Genomic DNA, 22,487 nt, shown 5'->3' with positions numbered 1-22,487 from the left:
ACCCTCGGCCTCCAGCCCCGCCTCCGCCGCCGAGGGGTTTACCCGCGGCGGAGTGAAATCTGCATAGTGACCGCCTCTGTGGGTGATCATTGGTGCAGCCCCTGCCCATCGCGGCCGATGATTGGTGGGCTGCCCCGCGTTATTTGCATGCCGGTGGCGGCAGAGTACCTAGCGGGTGCGGGCGGCAGGCGCTGCGCAGAAGTTTGCTGAGTGCTTCTTCGCCGGTCGGTTCTGTACTCGCACAGCTCTCGGAGCCGCCTCCTTCTGCTGCCGCCGCCCTGTTCTCTCGGGATTCCTTCTCCGCGGAAGATAGACGCTTTGCTTCAGGGAAGTTGAAGTGGGCTAGGGGGAGTGCCGAGGAGGAGCGGCGGGGGGCCTTTCCAGTGACGGCTTCGAGTCCAGACGCCGGGAGCGTGGGGCTCCGGCCGCCGCGAATCTCGCCCACCTTCCCGCGGCCGCCGGGCGGGCGGGCGGGCAATGCGGCCGCCGAGGCCCGCGGCGCCGAGAGGAAAGAGGGCGCCCCGGAGAGCCTAGAGCTTGTTTCTGCCCACTGGGGGAAGGACGCATGGAGTTGTGAGCACCCCTCGCTCGGCGAGGCCTCCCCGGGCAGGCTCCCCATGGCCGGGACGTACAGCTCCACCTTGAAGACTCTGGAGGACTTGACCTTGGACTCCGGGTATGGGGCCGGGGACTCGTGCCGCTCGCTCAGCCTCTCGTCCTCCAAGTCCAACTCGCAGGCGATCAACTCTTCGGCGCAGCAACACCGCGGGGCGGCCTGGTGGTGCTACTCCGGCTCCATAAACAGCCGCCACAACAGCTGGGACACGGTGAACACGGTGCTGCCCGAGGACCCCGAAGTGGCCGACCTCTTCTCGCGCTGCCCGCGCCTCCCCGAGCTGGAGGAGTTCCCCTGGACCGAGGGAGACGTGGCCCGGGTGCTTCGCAAAGGTGCTGGCGGCCGGCGGCAGCCCCTGTTCTCCGCCGAGGCGGTTAGGCGCCTGGCGGGGCTGCTCCGCCGAGCGCTCATCCGTGTGGCCCGCGAGGCGCAGCGCCTGAGCGTGCTGCACGCCAAGTGCACCCGATTCGAGGTGCAGAGCGCCGTGCGCCTGGTGCACAGCTGGGCGCTGGCCGAGAGCTGCTCACTGGCCGCCGTCAAGGCGCTCTCCCTGTACAGCATGAGCGCGGGCGACGGGCTGCGCCGGGGCAAGTCGGCGCGCTGCGGCCTCACCTTTTCGGTTGGCCGCTTTTTCCGCTGGATGGTGGACACCCGCATCTCCGTGCGCATCCACGAGTACGCGGCCATCTCGCTCACCGCCTGCATGGAGAATCTGGTGGAGGAGATCCGGGCCAGGGTGCTGGCCAGCCAGAGCCCCGACGGCGGAGGGGCCGGAGGCGGGGAGGTGTCCGCTGAGGCCCTGGAGATGGTCATCAACAATGACGCCGAGCTCTGGGGCGTCCTGCAGCCCTATGAGCATCTCATCTGCGGCAAGAACGCCAATGGTAAGCACGCGGGCCCCCGACCCATGGACGGGGTGGGGGAGAAGTCGGACATGGGTTACCCAGGGGGTGAATTTCCTAGGACGAAGGAAATTCAAGACCTGAGAGAAAGCTTTCGGTCTACGGGTGGAGTTCATTAAAGGGTCTTTCCCGAGATTGTTCTTTCAGCGACTGACTTTTGGAGGGTAAAGTCGTGGTTGATCTACTTTCTGTTCTGCGTCGTGTTGTCGCTACTGGGGGCTGTTCACTGATTGAATCTCTTGACCAAGCCATCCCTGAACCTCTCTTGGTGCGAAGCTTACTGCCCCGTCGCTCTCTGCCTTGCTTGATGGATCTATAGTTGGCATCTCTCCCCAGAGCTGGGCAGATCGACTGTGGTTCTGTCCCGGTTCTCTCCAGTCCAGTAGCAGTAGCCAGAGGGCCCAAACTCTTAAGACCTGAGCCTTGGGTAAGCGGGATGGGAGGAAGGGAGCAGGAAGCCCAGGACCTTGGTGCTGCCACCTTGGGCTTTGCTGGATTGAAGCACGCCTTTCAGGCCCTCTCCTGGAAGGTGGAGTGGTACTGGTGGGTTCTTAACTCTGTGTGCGCAGAGCGATGGAACCTGGTGACTCCTGAATCCCATTCCCAGAAAGGGAACCACATCCTAGCTCCCTGGGCCTGACTTTCAAAGCTGTCACCAACCAAGTGAGCAGTTGATTAAAACTCCTGTGTTGTATTATATTAAATGCACAACCTTATGGACTTTCCCAGAAGAAACCAAGACCCAGTCAGTAAACCACACTATTGGGAAGAGGAGTGGGGGGATGGGCAATGGCATGGTGTCAAGTCCGGGAAAGAAACCATTAGGTAGTTGCATTTCTCTGAAGGATGACATAGCTTCAGTGCAGAAGGTGGTAGGGAAGCGCCTGACCTTTTCCCTTGAAAGGTTAACGGTGTGACATACATTCAGCAGTAAACTGCCTACCAGACTCCAACTTCAGGAGTCAGCAAACCATCAGTTATTTGGAATGGTACTTTGGCTAGACATCCTTGCAATCTGATTGGAAGGCCATTTTGGGGGCAACATTCAGTGGCAAGTAAGTTGTCAGTGGAAGAGGCCATGTGGCTGTAGGAATGCCATAAAGGGAGTCATATTTAAATGTGGTTTAACGTAATCATAATAGCTAAAATTTTAAATTAGCACTTAACAATGTGTCAGTCACTGTTCTTAGCACTTTATATGTTAACTTGAGTAATCTGTAGGTACCTATAGTATTATCCCCATTATACAGATGGGGAAACCGAGGTACCCGTCAGTTAAATAATTAACCGAAGATTACACAGATATTAAGTGACAAGGTGGAATTTGAACCCAGGTAGGCTCCAGAGTTCAAGCTTTTAGCCACTAGAGGAGAAGAAGCAGCTTTGTTTTCACTGGTCCAGTTTTCAAGGAGAGTACCTGACATCCTAAGGCCTCATTTTGAAGACAGTCTGTATCTACCAGTGTGGCTGACTTTGACTTTCAAGGGTTTTGTTTTTAATTCTAGCACTGACAAAAGGAGAGGGCTGGAATGGAAGGAAGAGCATACGCCTTTTAATTTTCCTCCTCTTAGGTCAGAGTTGAGGTCAGTCCAGGATCTCAGCTGATAATGTCACAGCTGATAATTGTGTTTACCCTCCAGGTTTGTGGCATCATCACGAGGAACACAGCCCCAGGAGAGGAAGTGGAGGGCAGGGGGATTTCCATGTGGCTGTCATAGCCCAGGGGGGAAGCGTTCTGAGCTTTTGGCTGAGGGGAGGCCCAGACTGAACTCAGAGAAGTGAAGACTCCTGAGGGAAAAAACAAAGGCCTATGACCCTGTGAACCAGACTAGAATGAAGGAGGATAATGGGTGACAGAGAAACAAAGCAAAACCAAAACATGCCCTTCATGCAGAACTGGTGCCCCTCAGGTGGAGGAATTTCTCAGTTTTTCTAACTGTAAACTGAGGCAATTAAGAGCAGCTGCCTCTCCAGGGTCCTCTGAAAATGTAGAGTCATGAGAAATTGCTAGAACACAGGTGTCTTCCACTAAAGGGCTATCCCAAAGGGCCCTAGATTTCTTATCTAAGGTCATCACTCCTTGGGATTTTCTTCACAGGATGGGGTTTTGACCCTATAATTTTACCTCTTCCCTCCCATCCTCCACCCCAAACAATTCTTCTTAAGCCATGCAAGACAGCAGGACTCTATGTGACAGGCAGCACATCTCCGGGATGTTCCGAGCAAACGTGTCCCTCCATACATTCCTTGGTCTCCAGGGAGCTCTCCTGCAAGACAGGTGACCATTCGCTTCCCCTGAGTTACATGGATGCTCATTTTTTATACATGAAAACCTGAGGGTGGCCCCAGTAAACAATAACCAGGCTGATTTATTCTCTTTAGACAAAGTGAAATGAATGTTTAGTAGAGGCACAATGAATTACTTATTCCTCAAAGCTGACTTCAGAAGGAAGCATAAACTGCTTAGGAAAGAAATGGAGAGATCCTAAACCTTCGTTGTACTAAAATAAGCCAAGGCCAGCAAGGTTACCATCTATACAGCTGAAGTCTAAGTAGGAAATGGCTACGCATGGGAGGGAGTGTGCTGGTTCGAAGTCTTGTCCTGCTGGTCTTCCCTTTATAGTATATATTTATTGTTATGCCTGCTAGTTATACAGCATGGGCACATGCATTTGAGTCAGCTATATAGGGCTCTTAAACTTTTAATGTCTTCCAACCAGGAATTTAAGACCCCTAATCCATCTAATCCCATCCATTACTCAGAGTGCTGGGCAAATATGGTTTCGCTCAGCCCAAGATGGATGATAAAATTTCTATGGTGTTTATAAAACATGATCTCAGCTTCGTAGAGCAGCAGGAGTTATATACTGCTTGCTCATTTGGTATCTGTGTCCCTGTTTCCAGGGCAATGTCATTAAGTGATGATATCTTCCTTGTGGGAGGTAGAGAAACCACTTTAATAGGGCAATATTTATAAACATGGATCTGGTAGAAAATAGAAACTTCTCTCATCTACTTTCTCTCTCTCTCTCTCTCTCTCTCTCTCTCTCTCTCTCTCATCGTTGTACATCAGTTTGATGCTGAGCATCACTTCGGGATTTCTTCTTGGCCATTTTTCTTACTAAGCTTTCATGAATGTCCATGGCATTAGAGAAAATCCCCTTCCATTTGGAGACTCTAGGTTAAATGATAGGATTTTGGTGAGAATATTCCTGCTCCAAAGCAGTAACCAGGATGTACATGAAGGTAGCTCTATCATAACGGTAAGGAGCAAAAACTTTGGAATCACAGTGAGGATTTGAAGCGCACCTCTGCTGTTTATATGAGTGACCTGGGGCATATTTCTTTTTTTTTTTTTTAATTTATTTATTTTGTTTGCATTGGGTCTTCGTTGCTGTGTGCGGGCCCTTTCCAGTTGCGGCGAGTGGGGGCTACTCTTCGTTGGGGTGTGCATGCTTCTCATTGCGGTGACTTCTCTTGTGGCTGAGCACCGGCTCTAGGCATGTGGACTCGGTAGTTGTGGCTCGCGGGCCCTAGAGCACAGGCTCAGTAGTTCTGGCACACGGGCTTAGTTGCTCCGCAGCATGTGGGATCTTCCCGGACCAGGGCTCAAACCCATGTCCCCTGTATTAGCAGGTGGACTCCAAACCACTGTGCCACCAGGGAAGTCCTGTGGGGCATATTTCTTAACCATTCTAAGCCTCAATTTTGTTATCTGTAAAATGGGGGTTAATAACAGCACCTAATTCTTAAGGTTGATGAGGATTAGGTGAAAGCATAGAATTAAAGATTGTAGCACATAGTAAATGCTTAATAAATAGTTGCAGTTCATTCAACAAATATTTATTGAGCACTGACCCTGCCTGCACCACAGTTAAAAGTGCTGTGGATTAAGTTGGGGGAGGGAGAGGTTCCTCCTCTCATGAAGTTTACAAACAAATGGAGGAGACAAGGAGAAAATGAACAAATAGGGATTTACTTTTAGCAGTAAGTGTTACTAACAACAACAGAAAACAGTAATAGGATAGTGTGACTGGGGCTAATTTAAGTGACAGCCAAGGGGGGCCTCTCTGAAATTTCATAAGTAGTAGGTAATATATCAATATTGCTGATGTCTAAGGATCACTCAGCAAAGAAAAAAAAAAAGTGACAGAGGACCTTTCTGAATTATTCAGTTATTTATCAGCTGAGGTAGAGTCCCAACAATCTCATTTGCAGCCGAGAAATGAAAGGGCTGCATCTACAGCAGGGCTGAAAACTCTTCTAGTTGTAGGATTCATTTAACAGGGAGATTATAGGATGGATTTCCATTGAGATAATCAACTCCAGGAGTTGGGGTTAATTGAGCCGCTAGTTGCTGTTTAATCAGTTTCCACACCTGGGTAGTCTGGGCTGAGGTGGCAGCTTCCCTCCTCTTTGACTGTTTTATTGAAGCCCAGAGAGCTGGTAAAACTGAAACAAAACAAGCTTTGGAAATGCAAACTTTTTTTTTTTTCCTTGAATGCCTGAGAAATGCAAGCCAGCCTTAAGTAGTTAGAACTAGGCGGGGATGTTCTGTTTCCTCCAGGAGGTTTTACCTGCCTCCGTGCGGGCTGAAGGGCCACCTCTCTGTGAATTTCCACAGCACTCAGGGCAGATTCTTGAACTGTTTCCTGTTTGTGTCTCTCCCATCACACTGTGGACTCACAGGCATCACTGTCTCCCCTGTGCCTCGCATGGGGTCTGGCACACAGTAGGGGCTCCGTGAATGGCAGTCAGGCAAATGATTGATCCCACAATACAAAATGTTCAATTCCAGAAACTTCATTCGAAATCCTTCAACCCCCTCAGAAGAACTTTCCCCTGTTTCTACCATGGAAGAGAATTTCAAGTTCTTGATGAATAGAGGCAGCATTTTGGAGTGTACCCAAACCACAGGGACATCATTCAAACTTTTGATCCCCTAATTTTGAGCAGGGTTCCCAAGGTCACCTGTGATAAGTAAAGGTAAATGGGAGGGATTTCAGGTTGGGGGGGCTTCCTTCAGTGTGCACTGCCCATAGTGGGCGTTTCACAGCAGACGTCTGATGGGCAACAGATAGATCCACAGGAAGATTGAGTTGAAAGACAGAGGCACTCAGTTCCCCTAAGAATAGCAATACCAATCCCGCCTTGCCTGCAGAGCTGCCCTAGAGGGCAATTTGTTGATGACTATTGCTCTGAAGAGGGTGCATCTGTGTTGCACCCCATCTACCTCCAATCTGAGGAAGGCACTAAGGCAATCAACTACCGAGACATTCCTGGGTCGCACGGACAACACCTAAGGTTCTAAAATAAGCCAGATTGTAAAGCAATTGTACTCCAATAAAGATAAAGTAATAAAATAAGCCAAAGACCCTGGGCTGCGAATCCTCAGGTTGGTCCTTATCCCATTTCCCCATCACTACCTGTCCTTCCCCAAGTAGTGTAGTGGGTGAATGCTTTGGCCTCTGTTTCCACACTTCTACAGCTGTAATAATAGGCGTAACCTTTGCACAGGTCCTTAAACCTTTTTATCTAGGATCTCGCCTGGTGCCCATAAAAATCCATCGATGGGATGTTCTTTCACAGAAGGGTCTCTGGGAGCCCAGGATTCACAGCTTGGTAATGGCCGGGCCGGGACCAAGCCCCATATCGCGCAAGCCCTAGGCCTGTGCTTTTTGTGTGAAGAATCAGGGAAACAAAGGTAATGAGGACCAGGGCAGTATTTTTCCCCTGCCAGTGGAGGCGAGGGTCAGACTCACAGCAGCACCTGCTATACATCTTGCTTGTTAATGTCTGCTGCATCCGGGCTCTTTACATCCATTAGGCCAGAGAATCTTCACAACCAAGCTGAAGACCAGGCATCAAGGCCCAGGGTGGGTCTTCCTCCGAAGGATGCTGTGATAGGCTGTTTAAATGCTGCTTGCTGACGGTCCCAGAGTGTGTCCTGCAGGTGCCATCGATTTTAAGGAGCCTTTATTGCTGCTCCTGAGGGGCGGGGAACTCTGCCGCCCAGGGAGGGCCTTACAAGTGTCAGCTGCTGGGTGATCAATAAGCTCAGTTGAATGGCAAAGCTGCCACCTGCACCGTGATTGTCTTCTAACGGCGGGGAGAGCTGGCCCGGAGAAGTAGGACACGCAGGAGGAGAGAACCCAAAGGGAGCCCGTGTTTAGGCCACTGGCCTCAGGGCACTCAACTCACTTGCTCTGGAGTTGGCGGAAAAGCCTTTATGAAGGGGCCTTTGATTTCCTCAGAGTCCACTACGGTTTCGGCTGAAATCTCAGTGCCAGGAGCACAGGGAGAGAAGGAATCTGCATAGCGAGCACTGAGATGCCCTGGCTTTGAAGTCTGAGTTGGGCCCCAAGTTGCCTTGCTTCTTACGAAGGCCTGGAGCAAGTTGCTTCGAGTCTCCAACTATAAGATGAGGGGCCGGCTCTTATACACGGGTGGTTGTGCCTGCAGGCATACTCATTGCTCCCAGGATGTCAGAGCTGCCTCTGGGTTGAGCGCTGAGAACATAGCACAGGGTAGGGCTGCCCGGGTGTCATTCCTGGCGCCCTCCCTTTTGAGTTGTGTGATCCTGGGCAAGGTCAGTGCTGTGCCTTAGTTTCTTCCTCTGTAACAGGATTTCTCAGCCTGTCACTGGGGCACTTTGGACTGGATAACTTTTGTTGCAGGGCTGTCCTATGCCCTGTAGGATGCTTAGAAGCATCCCAGCCTCCACCCGCTAAATGCCAGTAACACCCTCCCTCCCCCACCTCCAGCTGCCAGTGGTGACCATCAAAAATGTCTCCAGACATTGACAGATGTCCCTTGAGGGGCAAAATCACCCCTGGTTGAGAAACACTGCTCTGTAATAGAACTGAAAAGAGTACCCAACTCGTAGGATGTTTGTGGGATTTACTAAAAGTCTCTGTAAGGGACTTTGCACTGAGCCTGGCACATAAAATATTAATTCTAATCACTGCTATATTTTTGCAAACTTGTGTTGGTTTGCGGCCAGTCACGTTCACTTTTGCCGAAGTGGGCATTTCTAGTGCAGGGGAGGATCGGGACCCAAATCCCAGAGTGATGAGTGTTAGTCACAAGGCTTTCCTTGGTGACTAATAGGTAGGAGGAAGTTACGGGATCTGGAAAAAGCACCTTTGCACCTTGTTCAGTTATGGCTCTGTTGCCCTCAAGATGAAGCAGGCTAGCATTGGGCATTGACATCTGACCCTCCCTCCAAGCTCAAGGCTGACCCCGCCAGGATGATAGTGATGGTGCAAACTCAACGCTCCAGGCCCTGCAAATTCATTCTGCTATGGGACCCTGCCCATCGCCGCTGCCAAGTTCTGAGCCACAGGACAGCAGGTGTTTTGTGTTTTGCTGGCCTGTCATGTAAACATACTTTGTGATCTTCTTGCTTGTTTTAAGAAAGGCCTAAATGGTTTTGCAGCTTTGGCAGTAGGCTTGGAGCAGCTTGCCGAATTGGGAGGAGAAACTTCAGAAACACAGCCCAAGTAAGCCTGAGGAATGCCATGCCGGCCTCGTTAATCGACTACTTGCTGAGCGCCAGCTACATCCAAGGCCATGGAGGAGGACTGGAATTATCTTGCCTGTCAAGAAGTTTAGAATCTAGTAGGGAAAGCAGAGCATGTCCATGGATTCTTCCAAGGAAGTTTGGGGTCCCTGCATTCAAATGAGAGGGACGATGCTGAAGCCTCATCTTTCTCACTGCCCATTTAGGGGTGCTTTTCATGAGCTATTTCACTTAATCCTCCCAAGGCCCTCTGTAAGGTAGATATACTGTCTACCCCTTAGATGGGGACCTTGAAGTTCTGGTGACTGGAGAGCTCAAAGGGGAGAGGTGAGCCCTGGCTGGGTGTGAGGGAGGGAGTTGGGGCTGCTTTGTGGAGGGTGTGGCATGTGGGCCAGGGGCACTTGGGCAGGTGGAGCTGGGACAGAGAAGGGAAGGTGGTACAGAGAGCATGCAGGCTTGCAGGCAGAGGGAGTGGTGTGAGCAAAGACATGGAAGCCAGAGTGTGTGTGTTGGAAAATGGCAAGTGACCCTGTTCGGCTGGAAAGGTTCAGATGCATGATGAGGAGAAGGGCAGATAACACAGTAAAGAGGAAAACTTTCCCACATCTTTTATCCAGATGTTAAGAAGCCTGCCAGAGTGCAGGAAGAGAGTTTTCCAAAACTCATTTTTATAATTCAGAAATGGAGTGTGTCTGCTCCCCAGCGCATCTTAACCACAGCCCCAGACCTCCCATTACCCCTCTTGTTGATTGAAAGATTGACCTCAAAAATGCCCCTGGCCTCTGTCCTAGCAATACAAGTAACGAAAGAAGACTTTACCCGAGCAAACCTGGGCTGAGAGGGCCTGAAGAGCAAGACTGCCATCACCCCTGCTTCTCCCATGCAATTTGGCTTCTGACTCGGTGTTTCTTGCAGGGCTCCGCACATAGCATTTCAGGCCAAAGCAATCCCAGTATGGAATGAAGGTCGAGGCTGGCACACCCGTTAAATGAGGCTGTTGGACTGACTCTTGCCAAGGCAGGATTCTCAAACACAGAGGCAGAGAGGGACAGAAAACAGGATAAGAGGGTCTCAGAACTTTGGTTATGAGTCTGGCTTGATATCTTCAGTTTACAGTTTATCGTTTTGGAAAATAACAGCTCAATTCTCAAAGAGGTTTAGTCACCTTCTAATTCTTGCTAAAGTTGTTTCCAGAGCATTGATAATAAAGATTTCAATCATCATGTTAAATGTTTGACATTGTGGAACCACCTTATAGCTCAGTGCCATCTGGAATGGACTCCCTAGGGTCCAGCTGAATTCCACTGGCAGTAATAAAATGTGATAGGTCATCAATGGCTTAGCCGATAACTCAGGTATTAGACCTTTTCCTGACCCCAGCGTTATAAAGGAATTTGTCGCTTGGAAAAGAGAAATCTCATGAACATTTTACAAAAGTACATATATAGTTATTTATGGTTAATGGTTTGGGACCCATCATTCGCTTTCTAAAAGTGAGCTGGGTGGGGGTTTGGGAGGGGGGTGGTCAGGCCCATGATGGAAAAATCACACAGGAAAGCTGAACTTGGAAGTATCAGAGATAAAAGTTTAGGAGTGGGGAGAGATTAAAAGGGAACACAAAGAGGGTGAAACAGGTCTTGCAGTGCATGAAAATCATCCCTAAAATTGAGGCGAAGTTTTGTTGAAATTTTAAAACTTTTTTTTTAGTCTGTACCTTTTAAGATATGAAAAGCAGTATTTGCTGTGAGGAGAGCTGTTCATAAACACAAGCCGAGGTTCATGGACCAAGCAAGTATATGTGCACAAGTGTCTGGGACAGTCCAGTTCAGAGAGTGAAGGATGTGGATCCAGAAGATTCTGGGCTGGAGCTTGGCCTCTCCATGACCTGGAGTGAATCACTCCCTCTTCTTGGCTGTTTGTTACTTTATCTGTGGTGTGAAGAGGTTGGACTAGATTCTCCAATGGCCCTTCTGTCTCCGATAATGTTTCCAGACCCCACATGGACACTGTGAAATCACTTTCCTAAGGTCGAGCCCTGTAATTATTATCCTTGGGAAAGAAGCAGCCCAGGATGGAGCTGGCCGCGCTCTTGGAAGACGGTCCAGGTAGTGGGACTAAATGCCATCCTTTTTATATTGGGATTCACTATGATTACTCTACTTAGAGTTTTTTCTTCCCCCACTTGCCTCAGAAGGATGAGTTCTGTCTACTCTTGGCCAGCCCACCCCACCAGCACTCAGCAGCTGTGTCCAGGTCCTGGCAGGCCTGCTTGGTGGTGAGATTGGCCCCGAGGTGACTTCATGCAGCCGGTGTTTGCAGCCCGCCTATCTGACCTCGGATATTTATAGCAGGGAGCAGCTAGAAAAAAAAAAAAAATTAAATATGCTACACCCTTCTTTATACTATGTGGGACAGACAGACATTGTGAGGAATTTAGAAGGCAGGGCAGTATAATCCAGCAAGATATTTTTAAATGCTCTTTGTTGCAGTTGGCAGGGCCGATTCTTCAAAGGCAGGGAAAGTGAGAGTAAGTGAAAATGACAGGCTGCCAGGAATTCCAAGGCTGAGACGGGGAGCTCAGCACCCCAAGGGGTACGGGTTCTGAACCCCGATTTATTTCAGTCACAGGGTTTGAGCAGGGCTTGGGGCGGTCCCCGCCAGAGCTGGGTGAGTGGGGCAGCTTGTCCCTCTTCCCCACCAGCCCGTCCACTCTACAAACCCCCAAGTTGAAGATTATAAAATGTTCAGGAGAAAGCAGAACACGTGGCCAAAAAAGAGTGGCTTCTGTGGAAACCAGAGGCCTGGTGCTGCTTCTTTAACTCATCTCAGCAGCTGGGTAAATCACGTTGTATGTGGGGACACCATTTGGAAGCCAGTTGCTTGCAGCTGTTTTTCTGGATGTAATCTTTCCAGGAGGAGCGGGGCAGGCCAGGACTATGCTGAGACCCAATTCAGTAGCAGGTGAGAGGGCCTCTGGGGTAGAGCTGCCTCTGCAAAGGCATTACAGGGACCCGCACCTGTCCAGTGGATGCTTGTAAAGTATCCTGGGTTTTCTACCATGTTGGTCTTGGAGGAGACAGACGGTGGTTACGGTGGGAGGATCTGGGATTAGGATCCAGGGAGAGGCTAAAAGTTTTGACTACCTCTGCTTTTTTATTCAGCATATATTTGTTGAGGACTTACTGTGCATGGTGATAGAACAGATGAATATGAGAGACACAAAGGAGGGGAGGGTGTAGGCCCAGTGGATCATGAGGAAGGGTAAGACCTGCTGGAGGAGTCACAGTGAGGCCAGCCAGGCTGGGGAAGACAGCTCTGGACAGAGGGAGCAAGTGCACATTGGGTCCAAGGAGACTGGCGGGGCAAGTGAGGGGGAGCAGGGCGCGTAGTAGGAGATGCAATTGGAGAGGGAAGGGAGGGGTGGGTAGTCAAGTAGGACCTTGTAGGCCACTGTGTGGCACCTCGGCTTTCAATTCTGAGTCTGCTGGGAGTCATTGGAGGGGCCTAGGCCCAGGAATGATGTGATCGGATTTGCATTTTAACAAGATCACCCTCTCTGCCCTGTTGGAAATGAACAGTAGTCTCAAGCATGGAAGGAAGCAGCACGACTGCTCGGGACGCCTTTGCAGTAATCCAGGTGGGAGAGGATGGTGGCTTGGGTGTCAGTTGAAGAGGTTATGGATGTATTTTGAAGTTCAAGCCAACGGGACTTGCCAACAGCTTAGATGTGAGGGATGAGAGAGGAATCCATGTGACAACGAGGTTTATGGTCTGAGCAACTGAAAGGAGGGATTGGCCATTGATTGAAAGGGGAACAGCTATGTATGGAAGAAGGAGGGCTGAGCCAACGATCTGAGTGTGGTTTTGGTTGCTTGTCTCAAACTTTATTAGAGAGAGATTGAGCAGGAGGGTGGCCTCCAGATCTTCTTAACTGGGAGGAAAGGCCTCCCTCCTTAATCACATGATGGATTGAAACATTGCCCTCCTTTGCCTTTCCCAATGGTAGGTGCCACACAGCAGGGCTGGATAGGGCCTCAGGCAGTGGAGATTTAATTTTCAGTCTTATAATTCTTCGGTTGATGGCCTTAAGAGCCCCTCTAAATTTTGCCTTCTAGCTTCTTCATAGACAACCAGCAGCCTTTAATGAAGATCATCAAATCCACAGTTTCCCGTCATTAGCGTGGGGTCTGTTTAATTAGTTCCAGTTGTTCTGTGGATTGCTGAGACTTCGTGCATGTGTCCTTCAGGTCTGGGAAAGCGAGTCTCCATTTCCGGACAGCTTTGGATTCCTGGAAGTCAAGTCTGGGTCAGAAATTTAGCCAGAAAGAGAACCGTCTTGGGTGCTTTGAGAGGGCACAGAGGCCTGGAGGAGTCTCAGAAAGGCATTGGGAGGCTCCAAGTGCCTGTGAAATAGTTTGACCTCTGCTCCTCAGGTAGCACAGGTGGCTAAGAGATGGATTTTGAGAGTCGCCCCTCCTGACTGAGGTCTCTGAACCTCAGTTTTCCTCTTCTGTTTAATGGGTATACCATGGTTCCGAACATAGAGTTGTTTCAGGGGCTCTGAACCCTGGATTCACATTAGGATCACCTGGAGAGCTTAAAAAAATTAAAAAAAAAAGCGTGTGTGTGTCTTAAGTCCCCACCTCCAGAAATTCTGATATAAATTATCTGGAGTAGGGCGCAGACCATGTGGGTAGAGTTCTTGGGAGAATCTGGTGCTCATTGAGCACTGAGACATTAGCTGTTATTCATGGTAAAAGAATCATTGTTCTGGAGCATTCATGTCTGCCCTACCCAGGATGGCGACTTTCCTTCACTTCATAGCCATGCTTGCTCCTCCGGTGGGATTACCAAAGAACAACCAAGAGAAGCTTGAACTGTTAGATTTGCATGAAAAGAGCAAAGTTAGATCTAGAATGGCAGTGGCACCATGTAATAATGTTACTTATCCCGCTGCTAAATGAGGGATATTAATTGCATCTTAAAGAGGAGGAAACCAAGGCTCAGAGAGGTTCAGTCACTTGCTCAAGGTCATACAGCTAATGAGAGGTGGAGATTATAATTAAACCCAGGCAACCTTACTCTGGATTCTCCACTCAACCACATCCTGTTCCCTTCCTACCCAGAGAAGCCAGCTGTGATCCCCAGTACATACCTGCCATGTGTTGAGCCTTTACAAAGTTCCAGCCCTATGCTATGTGCTTCATGTGTATAATATCGAGTAATCTCTATAATTACCCAATGAGGTATGTATTCTTCTTAATCTCATTTGACAACTGAAGAGACTGAGGCTCAGAGAGGTCAAGGTAGCATAGCTGGTAAATGACACGGCGGATTCAAACCAAGGTCTGTTGTGCACCATTCCTCACTTGCCATGCTGCCTCTGTCCTCCCCTACTTCTGTCCTCGGCAGTTGCCTGGGTGGGGATGAAACACATGCAGTGATTTCCTGAGCAAAGAAATGAATGGGTTGGTCCAAGAGGGTGAGAGGAAAAGCCTCCCTCGCAGCTTCTGAACAACCGAGCCATTTAGGTGCCTTAAAATAGTAACATTTCTCAGAGGGGTGGCCAACCTAACAGGCCTGAGGGCTGTGGTGTAGGTATTTGTTTCTTTGCGAGTTTAAAGCTATACTCTGCGAAGCACGTTGCTTCTGTTCTATTGCTGTGAATGAAATAACCTCTGAGAGATTGTGTGGGTTGCTTAAAATAGTTTCAGAGAAAGAGCGTTTGGAAGCTGTTAGCTTCTTGAGTCTATTCCCTCCTGATTTATGACACCTTAGAGAATGCCGGGCTTCTTCTTGTTTACCTTCTGGTTTTTTCTTTCCACCATATTTCAGCCCTTGTGTCATCATAAGCCGAAGGAATTTGTCACCTGAAAAAGTGACAGCCTTTCCTAAGTAAGTTAATCAAGGACTTTCTACGCATTTCATTTCTTTTCTTTTAAAAGGAAAAAAAAACGAGGCGAGGCCATTTGTTTTGGAATCTGTCATTTCTCTCTTCCAGCTGCAGAGGTTCCAAAATCATAGCGATGGTGTTTGCTCTGGGCCAGGAATAATTTATTTTATTCCTTCACACTAAGGCCTGCCCTAGGAAGCAGCGTTTTCTTACAGCCTTCCTGGAGTGGGAGCCCAAGACACGTGACATACTGTGAGTGAGGGAAACTGCTCTATTCAACACGGCAGACACTAGCCTTGTGAGGCTATTGAAATTTAATAAACATTCAATAAGGTTAAAACATCAGTTCCTGGGTTGCACATGTGATGTTTCTAGTGCTCACTCATCGTGGGAGGCTGGTGGCTACCAGATTGGACAAGGCAGATATGGACCATCTCCATCATTGCAGACAGTTCCATGGGACACTTGGCCACTAGAGTGAGTCATCGGTTGGTCACTTGGGGCCAGCTTTCTGGGTTTTCAGAGGTCTCAAAATTTTAACCATTCTCTAGCCTCTCTGAAGCCCTCTGTGCAGAAACGAGAAGATTCATGGATGTGGAGATTAAGGCCATTGATTTGTGTGGCTCTAACCTCTGGACCCTTGACACGAGGTCAGGTTTTATGATTTCCAAGCTGCATGGCCTGGAGCAAATCAGCCTCTGAAGTTGTCCCTTATCAGTGAGATGGTGATCTAAAAGTAAATGGTGATCTAAAATCCCTCACAGGGATTTTGTGAGGGTTAAACAAAATGACAAAATATGTATAAAACACTTAGCAGGGCTCCCCTGGTGGCGCAGTGGTTGAGAGTCCGCCTGCCGATGCGGGGGACGTGGGTTTGTGCCCCAGTCCGGGAAGATCCCACATGCCGCGGAGCGGCTGGGCCGGTGAGCCATGGCTGCTGAGCCTGCACGTCCGGAGCCTGTGCTCCGCAACGGGAGAGGCCACAACAGTGAGAGGCCCGCGTACTGCAAAAACAAACAAACAAACAAAAAAAACACTTAGCAGAATGCTTGACACATAGTAACAACTTACATGTGTTACAGGGTTTTTCATGGGTTTTCTCATCTGAGCCAGGCAGTAATCCTCCGGAGGTAGATATTGTTGCCATTTTCAAGACAATGAAACAGGCTTGGGGGAAAGCTATTGCTACTGTCTCTGCTGCTGCTCCTACTAAGGGCAGTAGGACTTGAGCTTGAGTTCTGCTATTTTCCACCAAGGCTCTTCTTTCCTCCTGGGCTGGTTGGATGACCCCTTGTCATAAAGTCAGAGGATGTTTGTTTGAACTAGAAGCTCTTCTGAGCTCACTTTCATTCAGGAACTGCCTATTCCTCCCACCATTTGAGGGGAACTCTTTTCAGAGGTGTTTTGCCTAAAGCCAGCCTGCCACGTCCACTTGGAGAGCGGCCACCAGGAGAGCTCCTGCCAGAATCTGTGGCTCCTTGGAACTTGAAATTTACCCAAGAGATTAAGGTTTTTAGTGCTTCACATGCCCTGTGGTCCTTTTGCATCCTTTGCTGTGAGGACTGAGCCTAAGAGAACTCTCAGTGGAATCCTGGCAGAGGATGGCTTTAAAAGGAGTATCCCTTGCGAAGAGTAGGACCAAAGAGGCCTCGCTGATGTGATGGGTAGAGGGGCCTGAGAGGATGTTTGCTCACAACTGGGGCTTGGATTCAAACCCTGACTCCACTACTCACTTGCCCAGATCATACAGCTAGTTATTTAACCTTTCTGTGCCTCAATTTTCCCATCTGTAAAATGGGGACAATATGAGAGCTTACCGGGTATGGTGGTTGTGAGGATTAAGTGCAAAATAAAGCCCTTAGCCTAGTGCCTGGCACATGGCAACCACCAGGAGCATGCCAGTTGCTTCCAGGCAATGGCATTTGGTGCACTTTCACTTTTAGGTGCTGTTTGCATTTTCTACTTGAGGATGTACAATGTTAGCTGTCTAGTCAGAAGTGGTCTTTAAGTGAACGTTAACTCTTTAAGTGAATGTCTAAGTTACATTTGTATATCATGGGCCTCCACTTGGTCTTATTTTTCTTTTTTCCTTTCCTTCCTTCTTTCTTTCTCTCTTGACGATGGTGGGGGTGAAAAGCGTGACTGTGCAGTTGTTATTTCAGTACCTCACCTGGTAACCACCAGCCTGCTTCCCTCCTGCTGGCTTGGGCTGTGCAACCAGCACCACCAGTCAAACAGTATAATCAGACAGAGTCGGATTATTTCTATAGGATTAATTTGTGGTATGAAATGCCCAGGTAGTTATGCAATTGCCACTCATTTGCCCACATCTAGAATGTGCTAAATCTGCCACTTGTAATGAAATCCAAATGGCTTGGAAGCATGTGTAGGGAATTTTGAGTAATTTTCATCACAATTGTTACAAGAGATGGGTTTAAATCCGGGGAATCCAAATGCTACTTAGCAATGGTGATGTCCCTGCTTTCCTTCTGTTCATGGTTCTACTGAAGGAGGCACGACCCTCAATGAGATGCTTCCAAGAAAAGAAGGACAAGGGCCAGGATATTACATCATCGTGTTGACATTTGTGTAGCGTGGGCCCCGCCATGGGCCCTCCCAGGCTGACCAAATGCTTGTCCCTTGTGAGGCTTCCCTGGCACTGACAGATCACCCGTGGTTAAAGGGTAACTTGGACTCCTCTTGGCAAATAGTTGCCTTGTTAGTTACTGTGCTGTGGTCTCTTCCATTAGCACTGGGGCCCCTCAAACCTCTAAAGAACCCTGTGCGTGGGTGTGTGTGTGTGCGTGCATGTGTGTACGTGTAGCACGAGTCCACACATCTCCCCCGCCTTCCTAAAATACAGGAACCCCTTAAATCAGTCATTTCCAGACCTGGCTCATTGCTGAAACACTTTAAAAAATCATACTCCGGGATCTACCTTGGATGTATTAAGTAAGCACCTCTAAAAGGGGGGCCAGAATGTCTGTTTTTAAAATGCTCCTCAGGTGATTCACATTTGTGAATCCCATCCTCTATCACTTGGATTTGGGTTTTGCCTTCGGGGCTCCTTTGAGGGTGCACACTGGGCAAAGGTCCCCTTAGAGGTGGCATGTGAGGCTGGTCTGTGAAGTTCTCCTCTGTGAGCGGTGGGACTGCCTAGGGTCACTGCAGGAGGAGGTGAGGATGAGTGTTGCCTTGGAGAAGATAAAGGTAGCCAGCCTCTGCTGGATACTATCTTGTTTAATCCTCTCAACCAAACTGTGAGGTGGTGGAGATGAGAACACAGGCTGATACTTATTGAGTGCAGACTATGAGATAGGACAAGATTCTAAGTGATTTGCATGGATTATCTTATGGCATCCCCACAACAGCCTAGGAGGTGTATGTACTATTATTTATTCCCACTTTACAGATAAGGAAACTGAGGCCTGGAGACAGTTTAAATGACTTGTCCAAGGTCACACACAGCATGGGACAGAACTGGGATTTGAGGTTAGTGTGATCAGACTTCAAAGCCTATGACTTACATTTCTGGAAGCTGGTGAGTTTTAATCATGTGAAATCCTTAGGTTATTGCGAGTACACCAAATAAGAACCTTGTAAGTAGAATGTCAGAGTTTTTCCAGAAGGATCCTCTGTGCCCTTTCTTTAAGACACTGTCCTTTGGCATTTCCAGCCGTGGTTTTCAGAGCCTGGTCATTTCCCCACAAGGCCTAGGCCCCTGACCGAGACCAGCAGCCAGCCAGTTTTGCTGCTCTTTGTTGAGGATGGCTGTATTTTCTTTTTCTTTTTATTCTTTTTTTTTTTTTTTGCCGTACGCGGGCCTCTCACTGCTGTGGCGTCTCCCGTTGTGGAGCACAGGCTCTGGACGCGCAGGCTCAGCGGCCATGGCTCACGGGCCCAGCCGTTGCGCGGCACGTGGGATCTTCCCGGACCGGGGCACGAACCCGTGTCCCCTGCATCGGCAGACGGACTCCAACCGCTGTACCACCAGGGAAGCCCAAGGACGGCTGTATTTTCCTCTGCTGTTCCTCCTTCTCACTCGCTTCCTTCTTCTCTACTCAGCCCTTGCACGCAGCTCTTCTGGGACAGAGGCCTCGGGTCAGGGCCTTCCTCAATAAATAAATAGATCAGGTTGTGGGAGTGCCATACTTACCACCCAGATGCAAACTCAGCACAGGCCTCCTCTGAGCCAGCACCCGTCCTAGTCACTCGTATTCAGATGGTTGTCCTCCTCTGTAGACTGAGAGGCGTACAGCTTTGTGATTGAGGGTTTGGATGTGCAGCCGGACTGTCTGGGTTCAACTCCTGGAGCCACTGCTCCCTTGACAAATTGCTTCACATCTCTGTGCCTCAGTTTACTTGTCTGTAAAATGGAAATAATACCACCTACCTCATATGGTAGTTGTAGCGATTAAAGGAATTTATCTTCTAAAATGCCTGAAACAGTGCCTGGCATATAAGTGTTCACTATGTTAGCCATTATGATGATGATGACTATTTGGGGTGGGAGGTTTTTGGTGACCCTTCCCATAGTGTGATGGGGGAGCCCACTCGTACGTGAACACGTCTTGAGTGTTATAGTGGAAAGATCAAGGGCTTTGGAGACAAACCTGGGTTTAATCCCAGATAAGCTGATTTTTTTTTTTTTTTAATGTGAAGCCCCTCTCCCTGTTTGTTCTATTTTATTTAACGTATGAAGTAGGGATGGCAGTAGCTGCCTTGTGCTGTTGTAAAGGTGAAATGCAAAAATGTAAGTGAAACTTCAGCTGGCAGTGAATGGATAGGAGGAAAAATAGGAGCTGAATGAACCTTAGCAACATAATACACGAAAATAAAAATCAGTCTCAGAAGATTAGATACAACATGGTACAATTTTTACAAAGTTAAAATTTTAAAATGTACTGAAACACTTCATCACAGCCACAGTAAATACCGTGTAAAGGCGAAAGTGAAGGTTGGTAAACGCGGGTGATGGGACGATGGTCACGTTGTGTTGGAAGAAGGAAAGGGACGAACTGAGGTGTGCGGGGCGGAGATGGTTTGCGAGGCTCTAGCTTTTGTTTTGGAGGTGAGTTCACATTATTATACCTAACCCAAAATGGTCATGAACCAAGGATTATGAGACACTCAATTTGTGTGCCTGAGGCTATAAAATTAGTGGATTCTCAATAGGGGGCCATAGGCCACCATTAATACCTCCTGAGATTGCCTGTCATCTGTCAAAATACCCTGAAAACCACGCTTTTCCACCTCCAGCCACAGCGGCTTCCACATGAGAACACAGAACAGTGGGGATATTTAAGCTGCCTTATTTCTTAGGTTTATGCAGGTCTTGGGCATGAGCTCCTGTGTGTGTCTAAAGTAGCTGGACAAAGACAGGGTTGTTTCTGCCCTTGCTGTGCTAGATATAGAGGCTTTCACTGGAATCACTTGAGCACTCACGGCCAGGATTTTTGCTTTCCGAGGGAAGGAGATGTTTGGGCTGGACCTGATGGTATTTGCCTTGGTATGAGCTGAGACCTCTCTGCTTCCATTGCCACCACCAAACATCATGACCTTTGCCGGTGGCTTTTCTGTACCTGATGCTCCTACCCTTAAGGGAAAGGGGAAGGAAGTTGGGGGGCAGCTCATGAGACACCCCAGAGGTGTGCTTGTAGGTCCCTGGCCTCTGGGCATAAATGATCCTCATGTCTTACCCCTTTCCTCTGAATCTGAGAAAGTAGAGGAGATAAGAGCATAGGTTTTGGAGGTAAGGAAACCTGGTTTCAATTTTGGGATCTTCACTGTGTGATTTGAGGTAGAAGAATTATTTGTTTTCCTAATTTTAAATTAAGGTACGTGAAGGGCAGAACCTGAAGTGTACAACTTGATGAAATCTTCGCCAGGCATATACCTGTGTGACCCATCCGGGTCAAGACCAAGATTTAAAACGCTCCCGCCCCAGGAGATGCCTCATGGCCCTTCCCTGTCAGTTTCCATTCCCTTCCCCAAGTAACCATTATTCTGACTTTTGTCACCATCCATGAGTTTTACCTGTTGTTGAACTTCTGGGGGGTGGGTACCTTATCAAACCTTTCTGAGCCCCAGCTCAGTTTCTTTATTTTTAAAAGTGAAATTGTAGTTCTTGTGTTATAGCTTTGAATTGAGAGAATCAAATGAAGCAACACGTGTAGAACCAATAGTAGAACATTTGTAAAACAGTCAACAGTCAGGTGGAGGGACTTCCCTGGTGGTCCAGTGGCTAAGACTCCGCACTCCTGACACAGGGGGCCCGGGTTCAATCCCTGGTCAGGGAACTAGATCCCACGTGCCGCAACTAAGAGTTCTCATGCCTCAACTAAAGATTCTGCATGCTGCAACTAAGACCAAACGCAGCCAAATAAATATTAAAAAAAAAATGTCAGGTGGAGCTGGTGATTGTTGGTTATTGCCTTACCCGGGGACGCAGGCCCTTCCCTCGGTGCTCACTGCAATTCCCATGCTTCTGGTGCCCTCTGCACCCATCCACGCCCTGGGACCCCCCGAACACACTTCTGAGATTGTGCCCTCTGTGGCTTTCAGGGTTTCATACTGAAACCAGTTCTTCTCGCTTAATAAGGCAGAGGAAATGGGCAGGAAAGCGGAGTTCTGCTGCTTCTGCCTCTTTCAAAGAGGGTCTGTTTGCTCTATTAGCAAAATCAACAGAGGCGTTGCTGGTGAGGGCTGAGCTGGACGGACTTCCCTGAGTCCCCGGATGCTGGCTTGCCCAAGTGCCCGGAGTCGGTCATCGGTGAGGTTTCAGGAACAAGATGGGGAGCTACCTCTTCCCCCTCATCCTTAAAAAAACAAAAACAAAAAACCCCAAACAATCTACCCCTGTGATTGCCTGAAATTCTACAAGTAAGATTTAATTCCTTAGGTCAAGGCTGGGGGGCATGGAGGGAAGCACAGGTGTCCTGGTCTGGGGGGTGGGGGGCATGCTTTAATGAGGTATGATTCCATTTGATCTTAACCTGAATGGTTTTATTGTGTCATTTCCTAGGGGGAGGTCTTTATGTAAGAGGAGGGTTAAAACTGTGCCATCGGTGGTGGGCAGTGACGACACAAGAGGCAAAGAGAGGTTACAAAGGCTAATTCCCTGTATTTGTGGCGTGGTCTAGGTCAGTCTGCCCACAGGACCCTCTACACACATTTACAGAACACCTAAGCCACGTCAAGCGTTGTGTCAGAAGACGGGTGAAAAGTTACAGTCCCTGCCCTTCAGGGAGCAGCTTCTAGTTGGGGAGCAAAAATTAAAGAGGCAATTGTTACGCAGTCTGTTATGTGCTGTACTTGGAAGACCCCAGCCCCTAAACCAGACTGGGGGCACAGGGTTGCTGCAGTGCTAGAGATGGTGTCATTTGGGTTGAGATCTGAACGATAAATAGAAGTCAGCCCTCAGACATCTAAAACTCGTGACCCACATCAGTGTATCCTTGGGGCTCTTAGGAAATACATTTTCAAGGATAACTTCTGCCCACCTGATAAATTTGATTTTATTTTTACTAAACTGTTTGACTCTTTTGCTAGTAG

The 22,487-nt window shown here is 48.8% G+C and overlaps 1 protein-coding gene across 1 annotated transcript in view; it reads left to right on the top strand.

The window, feature by feature from the left end:
• The first annotated feature begins 617 nt into the window (after positions 1–617).
• The window catches only part of ABTB2 (ankyrin repeat and BTB domain containing 2), a 181,786-nt gene continuing 159,916 nt past the window's right edge, over positions 618–22,487 (top strand). The window contains exon 1 of the mRNA XM_065881835.1: positions 618–1,500. Within this exon, the coding sequence (XP_065737907.1) occupies positions 618–1,500 (883 nt within the window). The remainder of the gene's footprint in view (positions 1,501–22,487) is intronic.

Source organism: Phocoena phocoena, chromosome 8, assembly GCF_963924675.1.
Source record: "Phocoena phocoena chromosome 8, mPhoPho1.1, whole genome shotgun sequence".
Classification (NCBI taxonomy): Eukaryota; Metazoa; Chordata; class Mammalia; order Artiodactyla; family Phocoenidae; genus Phocoena; species Phocoena phocoena.
This window is presented reverse-complemented; position numbering and strand designations above follow the sequence as displayed.